This window comes from Periplaneta americana, chromosome 8, assembly GCF_040183065.1.
Source record: "Periplaneta americana isolate PAMFEO1 chromosome 8, P.americana_PAMFEO1_priV1, whole genome shotgun sequence".
Lineage (NCBI taxonomy): Eukaryota > Metazoa > Arthropoda > Insecta > Blattodea > Blattidae > Periplaneta > Periplaneta americana.
Genome location: NC_091124.1, coordinates 13271690 through 13292453, shown reverse-complemented (window position 1 = coordinate 13292453; position 20764 = coordinate 13271690). Strand labels below are relative to the sequence as shown.

The 20764-nt window shown below is 36.0% G+C and overlaps 1 protein-coding gene across 1 annotated transcript in view; it reads left to right on the top strand.

Annotated features, from left to right (window-relative positions):
* The window catches only part of LOC138704498 (uncharacterized), a 48522-nt gene that overhangs the window by 21648 nt on the left and 6110 nt on the right, over positions 1–20764 (top strand). Inside the window, exons 5-8 of the mRNA XM_069832425.1 lie at positions 1461–1910; positions 6414–6615; positions 10510–10650; positions 15698–15879. Coding sequence (XP_069688526.1) covers positions 1461–1910; positions 6414–6615; positions 10510–10650; positions 15698–15879 — 975 coding nt within the window. The remainder of the gene's footprint in view (positions 1–1460; positions 1911–6413; positions 6616–10509; positions 10651–15697; positions 15880–20764) is intronic.

Sequence of the window (20764 nt, the reverse complement as noted above, 5' to 3'; positions counted from 1 at the left end):
CCTCGTTTTACTGTGACAACGCTTTTTAGTTCTTTTAGCACTCTGATTATTATATTATTTATGTCTTTGTTATATTAAGAACTTTAGATAAGGGCGCAAATAGCCATAGTAGCTGACGTGCCCTTCTTAAACCCTACTCCTACTTTCCAATGGAATATGAAAGTCATTTTTTTACGAGTATTTATGTAATGAACTGTTGAATTAGTTAAAGTTTTCACGATTACTTACGAGGAATTTTATTAATGAAAAATATACTGACAAGCCATGAGCATTATTTGTAGTTTTTGAAAATGGTCCAACACGATTCCCAAGATTTGGCACCTACTATTATTCTAATTACTCTTTTTTTGTAGTGGGAATATACTGTTACTATCTGTATAATTTCTCCAGAATATTATTCCAAAACTCATTAGCAAGTGGAAGTATGCAAAGTATATTGTTTTTAAGGTATTGATATTTACTATCTCTTGCATAGATATAATAGCAAAACGTGTTGAATAATTTAGTTTCAGGATAATTTCTTTAATATGATTTTTCCAAAATAGCACATTATCGATTTGTAAGCCAAGAAATTTGGTTGTTGTTTCTGTTAGGGACCTATTGTTAATTATTGTGCTTGAAATTTTCGAGGTTGAATTTGGACAGGATTTAAATTGGATTTTGTTAGTTTTGTTACAATTTAATACTAATTTATTGGCTGAGAACAAATCACATATTGCCTCTGTTGAAGATTGGAATGTGTTGGAGTTATTGGCTGTAATTACTATACTTGTGTCATCTGCAAATAATATGGGATGACCTACATCTTTTATTGGGGGTGGGGGGAGGGGGCAAAATCATTTGTGAGCATTAGAAAAAGTAGGGGAATTAGCAATAATGAAACTAACTTTAAAGTGTTGCAATTGTGAAAAAAACTGAAAAAAGGAGCAAAAAGCATATTTCATATTTTTATCACAATTGCGATATTTTATGTCCCTATCCATAACGTAGTCCCGCGTCGCGGTCTAAGACATCCTGCCAAGAGCTCGCATTACGGAATGCGCGCTGATTCGAGTCCTCATGGGGGAAGAAATTTTCTCATGAAATTTCGGCCAGTGTATGGGACCGTTATCTACCCAGCATCATGATGCACTTGGGGAGCTATGATAGGTAGCGAAATCCGGTTACGCAAACCAGCTGTAATGGCTGGCTGGCTCATCATGCTAACCACATGATACCTCCATTCTGGTTGGATGATCGTCCACCTCTGCTTCGGTATGTGGCCGTGAGGCCAGCAGCTGGCTGGTCAGTCTTGGCCCTTCATGGGCTGTAGTGTCACGGATTATTATTATTATTATTATTATTATTATTATTATTATTATTATTATTATTATTCATGACTTATTATAAGTTGTCTGTATGAAATATTGCCTTGTTGAATTGTTATTGTGGATAGTGCACAGTGGAATGTAATTTTTCAGGTGGAGGATTGCACGGTAATTATACAACCAGAGCCCGTTCCACCAACTACTTGCACTGAAACGTGGATAACGAATGATGCCATGCCAGTTATCACAAGGACAGCAACAGGATCAAGTGATGACAGTGAAGGTCCCTCATCACCTCATGTTGAAACCTCAATTCCACGAATTACTGCAAATAAAAATGCTAAGAGAGATTTAAGTCAAATTGTGGAACAGTTATCTCAAAAGAGAGGACTGTCAACTGTTACAGAGACAGTGGGACACCTTTCCGCATCCAAGTTTTATGAAAGTGTCAGTGAACAAGTTACGGCAAAGAGAGATGCTCGTACAGAACATCTCATACGTTTGGAAACTATTGAAAATACCAAGTTTGGAGTCTTTCAAACAGTTCTTCATTCAACTTCTTCTAATTCTCAAATGGAAAATATGGATCTGATGAAAGCTCAAGTAAGATTACAAATATTTTACATGACTTTATGTACTACGTAAGTCCACACATAGGTTACCTATTGGTAGGAACCTGCAAAAGGTAAGGTTATTTTTTTCTAAAACTAGTGGTGTTTTTTTTTTGAAAAGGTATGTTATTTTCATAGTCCTGCCCCATGGCATTGTGGTCTAGGGTATCCTGCCTAGGACTCTTGTTATGGAATGCTCGCTGGTTCAAGTCCTCACAGTGTAAGAAATTTTCTTATGAATTTTGGCCAGTATATGGGACCGGTGACCACCCAGCATCGTGATGCACATGGAGAGCTACAATAAGTAGCAAAATCCGATTATGAAAACCACCTATAATGACTGGGGATCATTGTTCTAACTACACAATACCTTCATTCTGGTTGGAGAATCGTCCGCCTCTGCTTTGGCATGTGAACATAAGGCCAACAGCCAGTTGGTCGATCTGGGCTCTTAAAGGGTTGTAACACCGCAGATAATTATTATTATTATTATTATTAATATTATTTCATTTTAATAAAAAAGAGGTTATTCTGTATGTTCTTTATAAAAGAAAGAAGACATTCCATACAATTATCCCTCAAATGAAAACATTGTCATTGTAGCCACATTTTGCTCTTTCAGATTGATGTAATTTGATAGAAATATCTCCAAATCTACATTATTACATGACATCCAAATTGCCTCTTCACATTTTTTAGGAAATTTCTGGCTGTCACGAACTAACATTATTTAATAAAGTCAATGTTTTTTTTTTTTTTTTTCTCCAAACACTGTTTCCAGATCGCAATAATAACCAGAAATTAAATTCTTTTGATCCAAGTCATCCCTGCTGTCCCAGCCGATTTTACTTGAGGAGAATGGTCCAGGAATAGGATAAGCATGCATGGAAAATGCAGTCCATTGCTTGACCTTGATCCACCAGTTCAAAATGCGCTGACAATAGCATGATGTTCTTTGGTCCAAGATGGTCTGGTTCTCAAATATGATTCTACTTGGATCAGACAAAGTTTTGTTGAGACCTTATCATTGTCTGTGTAAATGTGGCTTTAAGAGCAGCAGCTCTTGTAATGCCACAACCATTCAGAGCAGCAATACTATCATCCATGAAAATGCCATCCTTTACATTCTCAAAACTTTGTTTTAAGTTTCTTCAGTTCACCTTATAAAATGTGTGCTGTGGGATAAGTAAAACCCAGCGAATAGGGATTATAAAGAATGGACACTTCGCGTCGGTACCTTTGATGTAGCCAGACCGATTTCAATGACCTTCAAGCCAGCTAGAGCGTCAGATTCAGCTTTCTCCCTAGAGTTGGCGCTGACATCAAACCAGCTAGCAGTCGACACAGCGGAAATATAACACATATAATTAATACATCTAGGTACATTATGTACTCAAATAAAATAAATTGGATCCATAAAATAATAAATTCTTCATTAACTGTAATATCTAGACTCTAGAGTTCCTTTATAATGAGAGTTGAGACGTTGACCCCAACAACAATTAAAATATGTAATGATTTGATAGCGCTGAAAATGGAAAAACAAAACTCTTACGAGAAGTAAAACCATATACCTATATTATATTATATACAAATATTAAACGAATTCGATACTTAATTTTATAATGTATTATATTATTTTACAATATAATTTATGATATCTGAAATATAAAATATTATTATTACAACTAGTTTGTCACTGAGAAATAAGGAAAAGCTGTTAACTTGAATTTATTTGAAGCAAAGCGTTACTGGATTATGCAATGAGGTAAGCGATGTTTGGATCCTGTGTCTCAACTCTATTATCTTAGCGTATGCTCGATTACACTACCTCTAGCGCTTGAAAGTGGAACTAGCCGCTGGCGCACAGAGAAACAAAACACAGGAAAATTCGCTCAGTGTCCATTCTTTATAATCCCTATTCGCTGTAAAACCTTCCAGCATTGTTATTAGGTCTACTAAACATTTTGTATGTTCACCGACAAGTTAGCTTTGTGATAGCATGTCTGCCTCCAGACTAGCCAGCCCGGATTCGATCCCCAGTTCCAATCTTATTTCAAATAATGCATGTACCCCAGTTTTTCTTCGCTAAATTCCGGAAAAAATGTGCCTGGATTAAATCCAAAATCTTTCTGCAGTGTATATAAAGAGAAGGCATATGTAGCTGTTGATAGTGATTCGTTTGTCGGACAGGGATGTTAAGCCTGGCGGCTCCCTTGGTGCTATTCAACAGGAGTAGGCTACGTGCCGGCACCGGGTTTCTCCTTCTCCCTTCCTCATATTCTATATACTACACTTCCGCAAACACTCACCCTAGTACGTGACATAACTCTCCACAGATACACATCATGCACAACATGGCCTGCTGAAGTGGTGTGCAACTAGAAAATGAGTCACAGTGCTGCTACCTATCCATGATATGCAGAACCCGAATCACGTAAAGTGAAGTGGGTAGGCATTAGATACATACATACATACATACATGTTCACCGCCAAACACTGCTTGTAAGAATTTCAGATATTACATTAGAACTGAGCATGATGTATTTTTGCACTAGGAATTAAAGAACCCAATATATAAAATTTGCATTATATTCTTAAAAATGGAAAGAAAAGTTGTGTTATTTTTAATGCCAAAAATCGCGTTTTTTTTTTAATTAGCGTTATTCATGTATAAAATGCTAAATTCGTGCAAAAATTCGCATTATCGTAAATGCGAATTTTGCATGTCCTTACCCACCAGCCAGAAGTGAACCATACCAAAGAGGAACATTGCCATTTTTGCCATTTAAAATTTAGGGACTGACAAGTTCTTACTAAGGACTGTAATTTTATAAACTACTGGTAGGCCTACCAGAGAATGGAAGGTATGTATGTGGCCAGATGTCACTTTATTTTGGACGCACTACAATAAAAGTAAGTGACATAGACTGTCTTATACCTATTTTCAGTCTTTGGAATGACTAAACCGAAAATGACGTGTTGTCATCAGTTGATACTATTGCCACATCGTGGCATGATGTTCAGAATCTGTTCAGATTTGTTAAGATTGTCACCAGTGTACCATATTTAATTGTGTGTAATTTACTTCCCCACTTCCCCCCCCCCTCCTAAAAATTTAGAAGTGAAATATTGATGGAGGAAATTACGTGAAGAGTACAAAAATATCGACAATAAACTGGTCATAATTAAATTAACATTAACAACATCTAATCAATTTAATATATGTGACAAGTTTTAAGGTTTTTCTTTGTACCACTGTGTGTCAGATCTAATGCCAGTAGTTTGATCCTGACTAACCTCGGATCATGGTGTTAAACTTGGAATGTAAAATATTTTCAAGCAAACCTGTATGAACTAAAAAATATCTGTAATTAAAAAACAAAGCAAAATTGACTATATATTTACGTGACACTTTTTGCTTGTTTTATGGTCCTCTATCCATTGCCCAAAGATTTCCCACATATTAGTTAACTCAAAATAAGCAGTGGGTGCTCTTCATAATGAAAGAAATAGAAAATAGGAATTACGAGTATTATTGCTAACTTTTTCCTCACTTGAGTCTCAGACATCCTCGATTTTTTATCATCTACTAGTCAAAAACGAAAGTTGTATTTTATTTTAATTCTGATGCATAAAATTTAGTGACAATCCTAGTTGAGAGTGACAGATGTCACTGTATAAAATCAGAGATTGTTTTAAATGTAAGTACAGTGAAACCTCTCATTTACGGACATCGAAGGGACATAACAATCTGTCCACATCTGGGAGGTGTCCTTTATTGGGAGGGAGGCTCCCCAATCTACCAGAAAATTTATACCGGTAATATGCATTATGTATCTCTTCACACTTTAAATGAAATGTATTACTGTAGTTTAATTCTAAATACAGTATACTGTACTACAGTAAATTCTTTGCAACTTTGAACTACAGTAGATAAGACCAAAAAAGGAAAATACAGTACTGTGCCATGCAATTTTATTATAGGTCTACAGTTATGCAGTACTATAATTTACAGTTTTCAACTTAACCTTTACGTTCAGGTGCCATGTCTCTCGAAACAGAACAACTGATTGAAGTGAAGAGAATAATCCTACTAACCCTATCATGTGTCAAATACAATTTCACGATCGCGGAAACCTTGGACCCATCAGACAGGTTAAATTTTATGATTTTGTTTATCAAAGCCAGCTGGGCTACTGCTAGCCTACGAGACCCTTATTGTCTTCTTTCATGTTAAGGAATTTCTGTACAGTTCTCAAAACTAAATTTTCCATTTTTGTAACACATTAGATCTTGAAATCCAAGTTCTGTCCGCAGTCAGAAGGTAAAGCAAGCTTTAGGACTGTCAAACAGCTGTCCATGTCCGTGTCTGAGAGTTAAATTTATCATATTATTTCAGTTGGGACATAAAAATGTGTCCGTATATGAGGAGTGTCCATATCTTGGGGGTGTCCATAAAGAGAGGTTTTACTGTACTCTTTATTTTCCAAAGGTTGTTGAACTGCATAACATGATGTCATCAAATGAAGCAACATTGGGACCTGACGGACATATATCAACCATTAATGGAATAAGCATGCCAGCACATACTCCACGTAATGAAGGAAAGAGCTTGGTACCATTAGCAAAAAAACAAGACAATACACAAAATATCAAAGAAAGTTCCTCGAAGGAAAGCCATGTTTGCCCTATATGTAAGTATGCATGTATCTATACAAACTAATTTGCTATATTCATATTCTGTTAGGTTTATTTATTGAACTTATTCTAATCATCAATTAAGTAGTAATAAATAGTTATCACCATGTTGGTTCTAAAAGGAAACAGGTACCTAATTATAAAATACCATTTGTAGGTTGCATGTAATGGAACACATTAAATACATATCTGATAGTTCTTTGGAAAAAAAAAATTCTGTACTTTAGCCATTTCATTGTGACAGTTTAAGAGCAATGACTTTTATCTTTAAGAGATAAGAAATTGTTTGGAAATGCTTAGTCATATTTCTTACTTGCAGTGCAGGTTTTTTAGTATGCAGATAAATTAAGTTCCCTACAATTTGGGAATACTGTGATAATTATAAAATTTATTCCTTATTGTGAGAACTGCTTATGATCATTATTATCACCAAATTTGTTTCTCTTCACTCCCACCACCAATTCAGCGCTAGGTACACTGTTGGCTATTGATTTGCTGTGCCTTTCTTCATCCTTTTACGAGGGGGATCCAGGAAATAACGACCGTTTTGTTGTAATAATTTTAAAAAATATATTTATTTGAAAAAACAAAGTCTGTTACATAACTGAAGCTTCCTTTACTTCTCTACATAATCACCACCTACATTTAAACATTTGTCATATCTGTTCACTAGCTTTAGAATTCCCGTGTTATACTCCTCTGCCGCCAGTTCATTAAGCCAGGTGTTCACTGTCTTCTTCAACTCTTCATCACTTCCAAAACGCGTACCACCCAGAAAGTCTTTCAGCTTAGTGAAAAGGTGAAAATCACTAGGAGCAAGGTCTGGACTATAGAGCGGATGATCAAAGATTTCCCAACCGAATTGATCCAGCAATTCTCGAGTTGAAGCAGCAGTGTGCGGGCGGGCGTTGTCGTGAAGAAGCACAACTCCTCTCGAAAGCATTCCTCACCTCTTGTTTTGGATGGCTCGCCGTAGTTTTCGTAAAGTCTCACAATAACGATTTGCATTGATCGTAGTGCCTTTTGGCATGAAATCCAGCAAAAGAACACCTTTGCGATCCCAAAAGACAGTAACCATGACTTTTTGTGTTGAGAGAGTCTGTTTGAATTTTCTCGGTTTCTTGGGTGATGAGGGATGATGCCACTGACGTGATTGGCGCTTGGTCTCTGGGATGTTGTGAGACACCCAGGTCTCATCACCAGTCACAATTTGATCAAGAAAGGCGTCTCCATCTGTGTGATATCGCATCAAGAATGTCAATGCTGAGGCCATTCTCTGAATTTTGTGTTGGTCACTCAGTTGCCGTGGAACCCATCGTGCACAGATTTTGTGGTAGCCAAGATGTTGCGACACAATTTCACCAAGCAAAGAACAAGAAATGTCAGGAAAGGCAATATGCAATTCACCGAGTGATGTGCGCCTGTCTTGCAAGATTCTGTCGTTCACTTTAGTCTTCAGGTCTTCTGTGGTGAGTGATGGACGTCCGGGTCGAGTTTCATCGTGGACATTTGTTCGCCCATTGTTAAACATTTCGCACCATTTTCTCACATTTCTTTCATTCATTACAGTATCACCATACACTTCTTTCAATTGCCGGTAAATTTCTGCAGGTTTCAAATGTCGGGCATTCAAAAATCGAATCACACTCCTTACCTCACATTCGGCGGGATTATCAATCACGTCGTTCATTTTGAAGTAACACAAAATGCACAATGGCGACTTGTTGCAACCAGTACTCACAACATTATGAGAACACATGTTAAGGAAGCCAGTTGACCTTCAAACAAGGAAGGGGAGTCAGCTGCGCGGCGGGTATGCGCGAACGGTCGTTATTTCCTGGATCCCCCTCGTAATTATCAAGAGGTCTCTGCACTCTCATTTGGTTCACAGAGACAGACGTCAGAAGGGAAGTATGTGGGACAGAGATGATATGGCCAGTAATTTTGGCTAGAAACATTTCTTTCCGGAACTTTTTTATTTCTATGCATTAGATTTAAGACAAGAGACCTCTAACCAAATTAAATGCAGAATAAATATGGAAAATGTGTGTCATTATTCAGTTGAGAAGCTTTTGTCGTCTAGTCTACTGTCAAAAAACCTGAAGGTTAGAATTTATAAAACAGTTATAACACCGATTGTTCTGTATGATTATGAAACTTGGACTCTCACTTTGAGAGAGGAACAGAGATAAAGAGTGTTTGAGAATAAGGTTCTTAGAAAAATATTTGGGACTAAAAGGGATTAAATTACAGGAGAATGGAGAAAGTTACAAAATGCAGAACTGCACGCATAGTATTCTTCACCTGACATAATTAGGAACATTAAATCCAGATGTTTGAGATGGGCAGGGCATGTAGCACATATGGGCAAATCCAGAAATGCATATAGAGTGTTAGTTGGGAGACCGGAGGGAAAAAGACCTTTGGGGAGGCCGAGACGTAGATGGGAGGATAATATTAAAATGGATTTGAGGGAGGTGGGATATGATGATAGAGACTGAATTAATCTTGTACAGGATAGGGAATGATGGCGGGCTTATGTGAGGGCGGAAATGAACCTGCGGGTTCCTTAAAAGCCATAAGTAAGTAAGTAAGTAAGAAAGACTTCTAACTTTACTTCTCTTCCGTAGAATGCCACGTTATCACCCCTTAAAATCCTCGGTCATTGGCCAAGTTCTGAATCCACAAACATTGAATCCACTGATGATAAAGCAGTTAAAATTATAGTTGAGGAAACGGAGTGCCTTGAGAAAACTTGCTCCAACATGTCATGAATTTCACTTGATATTGCCAGTATATGAAGTAGGGCCTCTAGCATGAAAGAATCCACACCTGTGGAGTAACGGTTAGCGTGTCTGGCCGCAAAACCAGGTGGCCCGGGTTCAGTTCCCGGTCGGGACAAGTTACCTGGTTGAGGTTTTTTCCGAGGTTTTCCCTCAACCCATTATGAGCAAATGCTAGGTAACTATCGGTGCTGGATCCCGGATTCATCTCACCAGCATTATCACATTCAACTCATTCAGACGCTAAATAACCTAAGATGTTGCTAAAGCATCATAAAATAACCTACTAAAAAAAAACGCATGGAAGACTGGCACTTTAGTTGTGTGGCTGGAAATATTTTAACAAATGACACTACTGCAGTATTAGTCAGAAATGGTTAAGAATCTCTGGTCTAGTTACTATGTTTGCCTCTAGTGTCAAGGATTCATCATCATCATCATCATCATCATCATCATCGGCACTACAGCTCTTGGTGGGCCTGGGCCTCCCTTAGTAATTGTCACCATCCGTCTCTATCTTGTGTAGCAGCCTTCCAATTCTTCCATCCATCAATCCACCGCAAGTGCAGTCGACCTCGTCTTCTCTGACCTCCCGGATTTGTTATTACAATTTTTTTACAAGGTTCACTGAGGTCCATGCGTATTACATGTCCTGCCCACCTCAATCTGCTTGTTTTAACTGTATTGATTATATTTGGCTCTCCTAGAAGTCTATATAATTCATAGTTGCATCTCTACCTCAGAGACCTTCCTCAAATGTTGGGCCATAGATCCTTCGCAGAATCTTTCTTTCGAAAATCTCCAATCTTTTTTCATCAAGGATTCAAATCCTACCAAAAACAATAACATTTTTGACAGAAAAAATCCTTAGTGTGAATGCTGTCAAATGAGGAAGTAAACCAATGACTCCATGCGACAGATTCACTGTATGATAGAGAATCCTTTGTTCATAAATAAATATGAAGAAAAATAGAAGCCTGTCGGTTCAAAATCTTAACCTCCTCTACCACTACTTGTAGATGATGTACAGAACTGTCTTTGCTCTCTATGTATCTGTTCTTTGTACAAGTTGCATAAGGGTTTACATAAATTTGGTTTTGGTAACAGGTAATACAAGATTTTCAACTCGTAAGACTTTGAATCATCATATGAAGTCTCTTCATGTGACATTCCGAGTTTGTTACCCTTGTCCATGCTGTAAGAATACATTTTGTAATAAGTGGAGTGTCTACAGGCATCTTTATAAAGGTAAATATAATACTTTTATTCTTTTAATTATCTCGAATTCAATAACTTTTAATATTACAGTATCTATGTAAGATAAATTACATTTATGAAACAGTATGTTAAAGTTTTTAGATTAAAAGGTTTCGTAATATTTAAAACTGTGATGTTATTTTTTCCCCCCACCACGTTGTGAAGGAAATTGCCATATAGTTTCAGAACTTCTAAGTCTTAAAAACATAATTCAAGTGCATCATATGAATTGTAATCATTACTTAGTTACCCAGAAGATAATATAACCTACACAGTTGAGGTTGCTAACATTCCAGTACAGTTTAAAGTAACAGATCAAATTGAGTTAGTTATTCTTTGTAAATAAATAACAATTTATTTATCTATCATTTCTTCCTGAAAATGGCATCAATAAAAATAATTTTAAAATATAACATTGTATAAATAAACAAATCGTAGCTGCGTGGTTTAAGGTAATCATACCTTGGATTAGCAGTACAGAATAGCATTTGGTTCAAGTCCTTATGGGGAAAAAAAATTGTCTCATGAAATTTCTCCAGTCTGTGGGACTGGTGCCCACCCAGTATCGTGATGAATTTGAGGAGCTATAGTGAATAGCGAAATCCAGTTTTGTAAGCAAGTTATAATGACTGTTGAGGGGGAAGGGAGAGATCTTGCTGAACATTCACCTCTTCTGAGGCATGTGGATGTGAGACCAACAGTTAGATGTTCAGCCTTGGCTCTGAGTGGGCTGTTGCGTCACAGATTATTATTATTATTATTATTATTATTATTATTATTATTATTCTCATTACTTTAACACAGTAAATAACCTTGTTATTATCAATGTATCTAATATACCATTATAAGAAATATAAGGGAACTTTGCAAGAAATAATAAATAAATCTTAGTGATAAAGTAATAATAATAAAAAAAAAAGAAATAATTTAATGAATGATTCTAAGCGATAAAGTAAAAAACAAAAGTAATGAAGTCCATTAATTGAATAAATTTGATTAAAATACAGAAAGCAAAACATGAATAAATAAGTCCTAACAAAGAAAGACTGCTAATGGAAAATGCAATATTTTAATGAAATCATACCAGAGTGTACAAGTGAACATCAGACTCAAACACACACAGGTTTTAGGTGTAGGCTGTTAGTCTTCATCTTCCCCTGACCCCCAGAAAATGGCTTAAAACAATGTTGTCTTGATGTTTGGTGTCTACAATAAAATTGCAGCTATTTTTGCAGCGATCAGCACAGCAGAATGAATAACATTGTAGACTAGTATGCTTGAAGAATCTCCATACTTATCTTTTTTCCTTTTCATTAGGCCTACTTTCTGCTGTTAAATATATATTGTGTTATCAATATATTGATATCCATTATTGAATTTAGGATACATCTGAAGAGATTTGACATGTGTACCAAGATGTAAGTCTTGCATGTTGATGTAAATGAGAAATATGTGTAAAATAGTGAAATTAATTCAGTAATAGAGCATTAATGTGATAATGCAAAAAGTTAATCATCATGGATTAGGCATTGTTGCCCGTTCCAGTCCATAGTTTCACCTTTTTCTCATTCACCTTGTTTAATACTGAAGAGTTAGCTTTTTATACACTGTTGATCTAGAGTTCTAACTGTTCCACGTATTCTTGAAAAGTTCATTAATTTGATTTCGATGTCCTTGTCATAGTTATATGTGATGTCACATCGAGATATTTGATAATCTAGCAATGTTTAGGCATATTTTTTTGCTTTTTCGGAAGAGAATGTAATAGCCTCATTATCAGCAAAGGGGAGTATTATGAAACTTGTATTAGTGAAGTTTTATCTTTTGATGCTTTTTCCTTCCATTTATTAATTCCTTCCTCTACTTCCTATGGCACTTTGGCTCCTTTTCAGGCCATGGTCTTACCAACCTTTTTCATCTTCATCCAATACATCCTGTCTAATGCTGCTGCATCTGAATCTTATAATCTAGAAACTGTTTTGTGAGTACATTAGGAGAGCAAGTATTCCACGTACCAAAATCATAGTCTCTGTTCTTGCCATTGTTTCATCTCCAGTTATATCTGCTGATCTGCAGTTTCTGTTGGAGTTTTGAGACAAAATATAAATTTTTATGGGATGGAGCTGTCAAGCCTACACCCAACCTCCAGCTATCCTGGAGGATCGATGAGTAGCTTCTAATTTGACTCATCACCAACTTGCCTGGCATAGGAAACCCTGCCAGTAGCTTGGATGCTATCTCTGCCATAGCTTGGTGGATCCTTAAAAATTCCACCACCAACCACAAGCTCTTACAACATTTATGCGGGGCCATTTCTTAATTTACCTAAATACAGTAAAATCCCTCGTATCTGGCACCCAAATAATCTGCAATACCAAAACAACAGTACTTTTGCCTAGGCCAAAAAAAAAATCAATAATGCGAAAGGGAAGAGTCAGACGTAGATGTGAGTGGTTTTCGTGGATCACACATGCCGGATACTGTGTTTACTCTTTACATTGTTCATGCATTAAAACACACACAGAAAACAAAGTTATGCCCCTGGAGTAGATTGGGTAGCATTGGTAAGCTGTCACTTGGGCCTTGCAAACAATGCGCAGGGATGATATCTTTAAATTTACCGCTTGAACTCGCCTGTTTCGAAAGGGTATTGGATGAGTCTAAATAGGAAAGTGTGAAATTCTCTGTTATGCTGTAGCGTGTAAAAGTTTCATCTGAGTAATAGATAGTGTAGTCGACCTGGTTGGCAAGTTGGTATAGTGCTGGCCTTCTATGCCCAAGGTTGCGGGTTCGATCCCAGGCCACGTCGATGGCATTTAAGTGTGCTTAAATGCGGCAGGCTCATGTCAGTAGATTTACTGGCATGTAAAAGAACTCCTGCGGGACAAAATTCCGGCACATCCAGCGACGCTGATATAACCTCTGCAGTTGCGAGCGTCGTTAAATAAACCATAACATTAGATAGTGTATAATATAAACAAGCAGACATAAGAGATATGTTAAAAAGGTTCATATCATCGAACGCTACTGCATCTTCATAATTGCTACACTGCTCTTCACGTCACATAGCAGCCATTTAAAATTGTCATAAGGTTACTGAAAACTTTTAGTATTTTTTTACGCTATTATGTATTACTGTACTGTATTACAATAATTATGAACTGATGAATGCACATTACCATATTCAGTACTAAAAATAAATATTGTACGTATTTCAAAACTTTATTTTTAAATATGTATACGAAAATTACTAAATTTCAACATGGAAAAAAAAAATGTTTGTGCAGTACTGTATGTCTTTACATAACCTATAAACGTATCTTCCAGTTATCCGGCACTGGCTTTGTTCTACAGTTGCCGGATACGAGGAATTCTACTGTATAGAATCAACAAAATTGATGACCGGCAACAACCATGTCGTATACATTGATTGATATCTGGCTGTGTCATTTTTAGTGGATATTAAATAGCAGTGATGTTGACCTAATTAGGTAATTTAATATATCTATACAAACAATTTTACACACACACATATTATCATCATCGCCAAGCAATCATGGCCTGTTCTGGTTCTACAATGCATCAGTCTAGGAAGTCTCTTGAGAGATCGACCATGACTCTTCCATGGGGATGCTATTTCAAGATTTAATATAGTAATCTGCATCTGTCCAATCGACAAATGTTTTGAATCCAGTTACAACGGTACTTTTGAATTATATCCATAGCTAGGTTGACTTCGAGTTCTGGTGGAATTTCATGATTTATTTTGTAGTCTTTCCTTGTTTATGTTGAAGCTTTTTCTTGAAAATTTAATATCTTCTGCCCTTGTCCTGGATTTATCTTGTACTCTTATTGCCGAAATCTCACATCCATATAAAAGTGTAGGAATAACTAAAGTATCGTATATTTTCAGTCTGGTATGTGAGATGGTTTTAGAATTTTGTTGATGATGCTTGCTATTTTGAGAAACACTGTAATTTTTATGTTTATATCTCTTTGCATTTGGTATGAAATTGTACACCCAAGATAGTCAGTAGTGTTAATTTTCTCAATTATTTTATTATTATAGTTTTACTTCTAATTTGTTCCCTTCCTTTGAAAACTATTGATTGTGACTTAGAAGTAGAAATTTTTAAGCCATAGTTACATGTTATTGTTTCTAAATTGTGTTTTGGTCTTTGCAATGTATTGTAGTTATCTACATCATCTACAAATGTAAGAGTCTGAATTTCTTTGTTCCTTGAAATATTGATACATTTTATGTTGTTTTCTTTCCACTTGAATATTATATATTATATTTTAAATAAAGTAGGGGAAAAGAGTATCCTTGTCGCACACCTTTGTTAATCTTTATACAGACGTGGACAAATTATTAACAAAATTGACGATTTTTTTATGATAATTCTAATTACAAAATTTGACTTTTCAATTTAGAGTACAGTTGAAAATTTTGCATATTTCCTTATTTACAGAAGACAGAAATATGCAAAAATGTCAACTGTAGTTTAAATTGAAGAGTTAGGTTTTGTAAAAACATATAATAAAAATCTTCAATTTTGCTAATAATTTGTAAATTAGCAAAAATATCAACTGCATTGAAGAGTCAAATTTTGTAAAAATACAAAAACAAAAATCTTCAGTTTTGCTAATAATTTGGAAATATCCAAAATGTCAACTGTGGTCCAAATTGAACAATCGAATTTTCTAAAAATATACAATAAAAACCTTCAGTTTTGCTAATAATTTGTAAATATGCAAAAATATCAAATGTAGTCCATATTGAGGAGTTAAATTTTGAAAAATATACAATACAAATCTTCAATTTTGCTAATAATTTGGAAATACACAAAAATGTCAACTGTAGTCTAAATTGAAGAATCATATTTTATAAAAATATATATTAAAAATATTCAATTTTGCTAACAATTTGTCCACGTCTGTAATATGTCAATTTAATAACTTTTTTTTTTTTCAGTTTTATTATGTGTGCGTGCGTTTTTTTTAATATACCTATTTAATTTAATGCTTAATATTGCAGTGCATCGTAAGACTACCCTTCAGGTTAGAAAACTACGCTCTCAGATTGTGAATAAAGCGTTTAAGAAAGAAATGGCTACTCAGGAAAATAAGAATTCAAATGCAAAATCAACAAGTATATCTGCACAGTCTGAAGCAGATAAAGCACGAAAAGAACAGCAAAGACTTCACCAAGAGAACCAGGTATGTATTGAAAGAGAAATAATTATTTTTATACTCATCACAAATCTCGATTTGCTCTTGGTTGGGATTAATTGAAACATAGCTTCTGGGTTCGGATTCTCCCAAAAGGAAAAGTATTTTCTTGTCAGTATAATGTCCTATACTCTTGTCAGTAGAGGACTGGCATGATTGGACATCATGGGAGCCCCTGTGTGTACATTTAGCGTCAAGTTAGAAAAGCTCAAAATAAATTTGAGGTTAAACCATGAAGAATATAATATTATTGTAAATTTATTTACATTCACAACAGGGTTTTATTCTTCCAACAATAATTCCTTTCTACAATTCGCCTTAAACGCTCTCGTCAACAATTGGATTTTCACTCAACACAATATTCGTTATAAAACTCCACCGACGACAATGACAATTTACTTGGACTAGTACGAACAACAATGAACTGTTAATCTTAACTAATATTTACAAAGCACTATTTACAAATCAGAACTATCAGTTCTCAGTTCACAGTTCTTCTATCTCAGTCACTCGAGTTCACAGTATCTCGAACCACAGACCTTCAGAGACAGTTCACTGTACTCGAACTCGGGTCCCTCCAACTGCGGTCCACTGCACTCGAACTCAGGTCCCTCCAACTGCGGTCCACTGCACTCGAACTCAGGCCTTCGGATGCTGACGCAGATGCGGACGCACACTCGAGTCGAACTCTGGTTTGCTTGACTGGCTTGCTTGCTCTGGCTTACTCACTGACTGAATAACTGAAAAAACTGCTCGAGTTCGCTGGCGCTTCTTCTTTTATAGCAAAATCATAGTTGCGAGAAATTTCTACAGGTGTGTAGAGAATTATCTGGATATCTCCACTTCGACGCACTTCTGGAAGGGTCGGGAAGGTCCATTCCCCCTTACTCCGCATGCAGCAGTTGCGCGCGCACTCTCCCCTCGTCGCGTGGGCCTTTCCCCTCTCCGCCGCGCGCCGTCCCTCATGCTTCATGAAGCCCGCGTGATATGCTCTCTCTCGCGGGACGCTGGTCGTGAGTTCGAATCTCACGTCGCTGTCACATTATTAACAAATGAACAAGGTCTTCAATTCACCGCATTTTCTACTGGACTTACAAGCCTAGGTCACACTTGACGATTCTGTAGCAGTGAGCCAACTGGCAATGAGAACTCACTGGCAAAATCGCTCAGTGTGATAAAAAAAAATCGTTACTCACCATATGCCGTGCAAGAAGAAAAATCGCAGTGAGAAAATTTGGACATATTCAACTTTTCTCTTCGCTAGCTAGTCACGTGATATATACGCAGCAACTATTTGTCTTGTGTGACAGCCCAAAATGCTGGTAGAGGAGACAATGGTAGCAAATAATTCACGTGCTTTTGCATCTCTTGATCAACAATTATTTTTTTTTGTAAATGATGTCTAATTAGTAGACCCCGCAGAAAGTATTGCTTACAGGGAAACTCGCGATGTAGTATAGCTAATGTTTATGAACCGAGGACTCTTGCACGCATCACTGTGCAGGTAGGAGTAGCGCCGGCGTCAAAAGTAAATGAACACGGGTCTTCAGAGTGCCGAGACCAAAAGTACGCAAGATAGAAGCACTAAGGAAATACATTCGTCAATAAAGTGTGTTTTCCATCCGTGGTAATGAACTGTTATGTGAATTGTGTCACGTGGAATTGGCAGCCGACATGGCATGCAACGTTAAGAAGCATATAAATAGCAATGAGCATTAACGCGCATGTAACAGACAACAGAATTTAAGCAAGGTGCAGCAGGAATCTCCTTCACAATTACTTGAACGATCATTTTACGATGATATGTGTGACGCATTTATTGCTTCAAATATTCCGTTAAACAAATTAGAAAACGCGAAACTCCGTGGCTTTTCAGAAAAGTACACTGGAAGACAAATTCCTAAAGAAGCAACACTGCGGAAGAAGTATGTGCAACATGCATATGATAAATGTCTGCGTGAAGTGAAGTGTAAATTACAAAATGAGAAGATATGGGTTTCTATAGATGAAAGCATGGACTCTGTTGGACGTCACGTTGCAAATGTGGTTGTGGCTGCCCTTAGTGCAGAATGTTGCTGTAGACCCTATCTCTTAATGAGTGAAGTGTTAGAGAGGGTTAATTATTCCACCATATGTGAACTTTTTGATAGTGCTATGTGTGCAATTAAAAATGTGTTACTATGCTGCTAGCTATATGAATAAATTTGCTAAGTTTCTTGAAACACGTTATCCGAATATGATACACGTCACATGTCTTGCACACGCATATCATAGTTCATTGTAACGCATCAATACGTAAATAATATTATTACCAGTATGTCAAGTACAATGAAATAATTAGGTCTCTTAATGAGAATAAAATTAGAATTGCACTTTGTAAGCTTCATAGTTAATCACTGTAAACCAGTCAAAAGGACGCACAAATAATGAGACTTTCATATATCACTTCATTTCTCATGAACCAAGCTGCACTACTGCCAACGTCACGCTGTCTGGCGTTATTTACCCCATCCCTCTCAAAGCAGGTATGCTATGTTGCATACTAAGCTGATAGCAATACTTTTCCCGGGGCCTACTAATTAGTGTGACCAGATTGACATCGATAGAAAAGAGGACACAAAGCTTCAAAAAGGATGATATTGTTCGAAAAAAGAGGACAGAAAATATGTACTTAGATTTAGGTTTAAGCCTATATTATACTACAGTGAAACTTGTTCAAGACGGAAGTGACATGGTCCTAATTTTTTTTCCGTTGTGGACAGGTTTCTGTATTATTCAGGTGTGACATTAAAATGGAATATTTTGTCATTCATATACATGAAAAACAAAATGGAATGCCACAAACTGCAAGAAGTACAAAATATTCCATTTAACACTCATCACATTAAATCAGCTTTCTGTCGCTTATTCCGTTGGTGAATCATCTTGATTAAAATCTCATACTCACTCATTATTATCTTTATTTTTTAAAGTGTCACACCTGAGTTTTCCACAATTGTACTTCAATATTATTTCACATAGACTTTGTTTCTAATTTTCTTTTATCTCGATAACTTTTACTTCATCACTTAATGTTAATGCCGCATTTTATGCGACTTTTTTTTTTTACCTGGAAATCACTACACTTGCGCTCTGTTTAGCTACGACAGTATACGGGTGTGAAGCATTGAAAATCTTTGAAGGGACTCTTCTGCCTAGTCAACAGGGTAATAAAATTTATGACCGACAGGCCAACACACCCTCGTACCCTCTAGAATTTTGCAAAGAAAACTTGTTTTTATCTTAGTGACCTACATATTTAGTATTTTCCTTTAAATTACACGCTGTTTCAAAATATAGTTACAAAATATAGTGTGTGTCCAAAATATTGTTTCCGTTTTGAACAGTAGCAGACAGTTTCCGTTTCCGCGTTGGACAGATTCCGTTTTATTCAGGAAAAATTATACATAATACATACAAATTTCGCTGGGTCCAATAAATTGTTCCGAAATAGACAGGATTCCGTCCGATTTGAACAGGTTTCACTGTATAAATTACGTCAATATCGTCTTACAAAATATTTACAGTACAGACATAGGCTTATATCATAGGTAAAAGTATGTTAATATTACAAAATAATTATGATAAAATTTGATAATAATGATTTTACAGTTAGCTACATATAAAGTCAAGGAAACTATAATTATTAAAGAAAATATCTATTTAGATTTAGGCTTAAGCCTATATTATACTTAAAATTATGTCAATATCTATTTTGTTACAGCATAGTTATAATAAAACTTAATAATATAAAATGATTTTACAGTTAACTACATATGAAAGCCAAGGAAACTATAATTATTATCAAAATACATAAAAAGACAGCACAAAATGTGAATTTAATATTACTTTGTAAGCAAAGAGAGTTATGATCGTTGGCAAAGAGTATATTCCGTCGATGCTGCTGCCATCTACAGGCAAATTACTTGAAGAAGCGGTCAAATCAGATAATTTCAAAATGTCAGGCATACAAGTTACGAAAAGGAGGACATTTCTTGATTTTTTTTTAATCCGTCCAGACTCCAAACAAAGGCCTAAAAAGGAGGACATGTCCAGACAAAAGAGGAGGTCTGGTCACCCTGTGTGTAATGACAGAATTTGTGTAATACGGTATATAGAAAATAGATAAATACAGATATCTCGACAAAGTCAGTATAGAATGCCCTTATAGGTTTGCAGAACACTTCGGACACAAATTACATGAAATGAGAGCATAGACACAATGCATATTTTAAAATGATCTGTGATTTACATGAGTTAGGATTTAAAGTTTCAGCTGCTGATGAGGTCAAAAAATATATTAAAAAATCTAAAAGACGCGAACATTCCATAAACACAGCATATATAATACACAAAAATAAAATAGTTTCGCTACTTGCACTTCTGTTTATAAGATACTTGAATCCTATGACAAGGATTATCTTAGCAATTTCACTATCAGTGGAAACTCTCAGCTAGAACCAACAACGAGAAAATCGCGAGGTGTGACCTAGGTTTTACTGTATATTACAGATTTAAAACTTGTCAAGAATGGCATTTTTTTTGGACAAAAGACTCCTCTGGAAGTAGTATTACATATATGCTGAAAAATCGATATTGTCCTGATTCTTAGCTTCAAAAAGTGTTCCTCTCAAAATGGACAAAGTTTCAATTTTGAGGAACCGAATAAAGACTCAGTTTTAATAAGGGAAATATACTTTTGCTTTCTTCACGAAATAAACAGTGTGTTTATGATATGATATGTGGTGAACAAAGCAGATGTTGCAGAGAGTTTTTCTCGAGATACTACTATTTTTCACTTTCATTCACTAACACTAACACTCACTTCAACTGT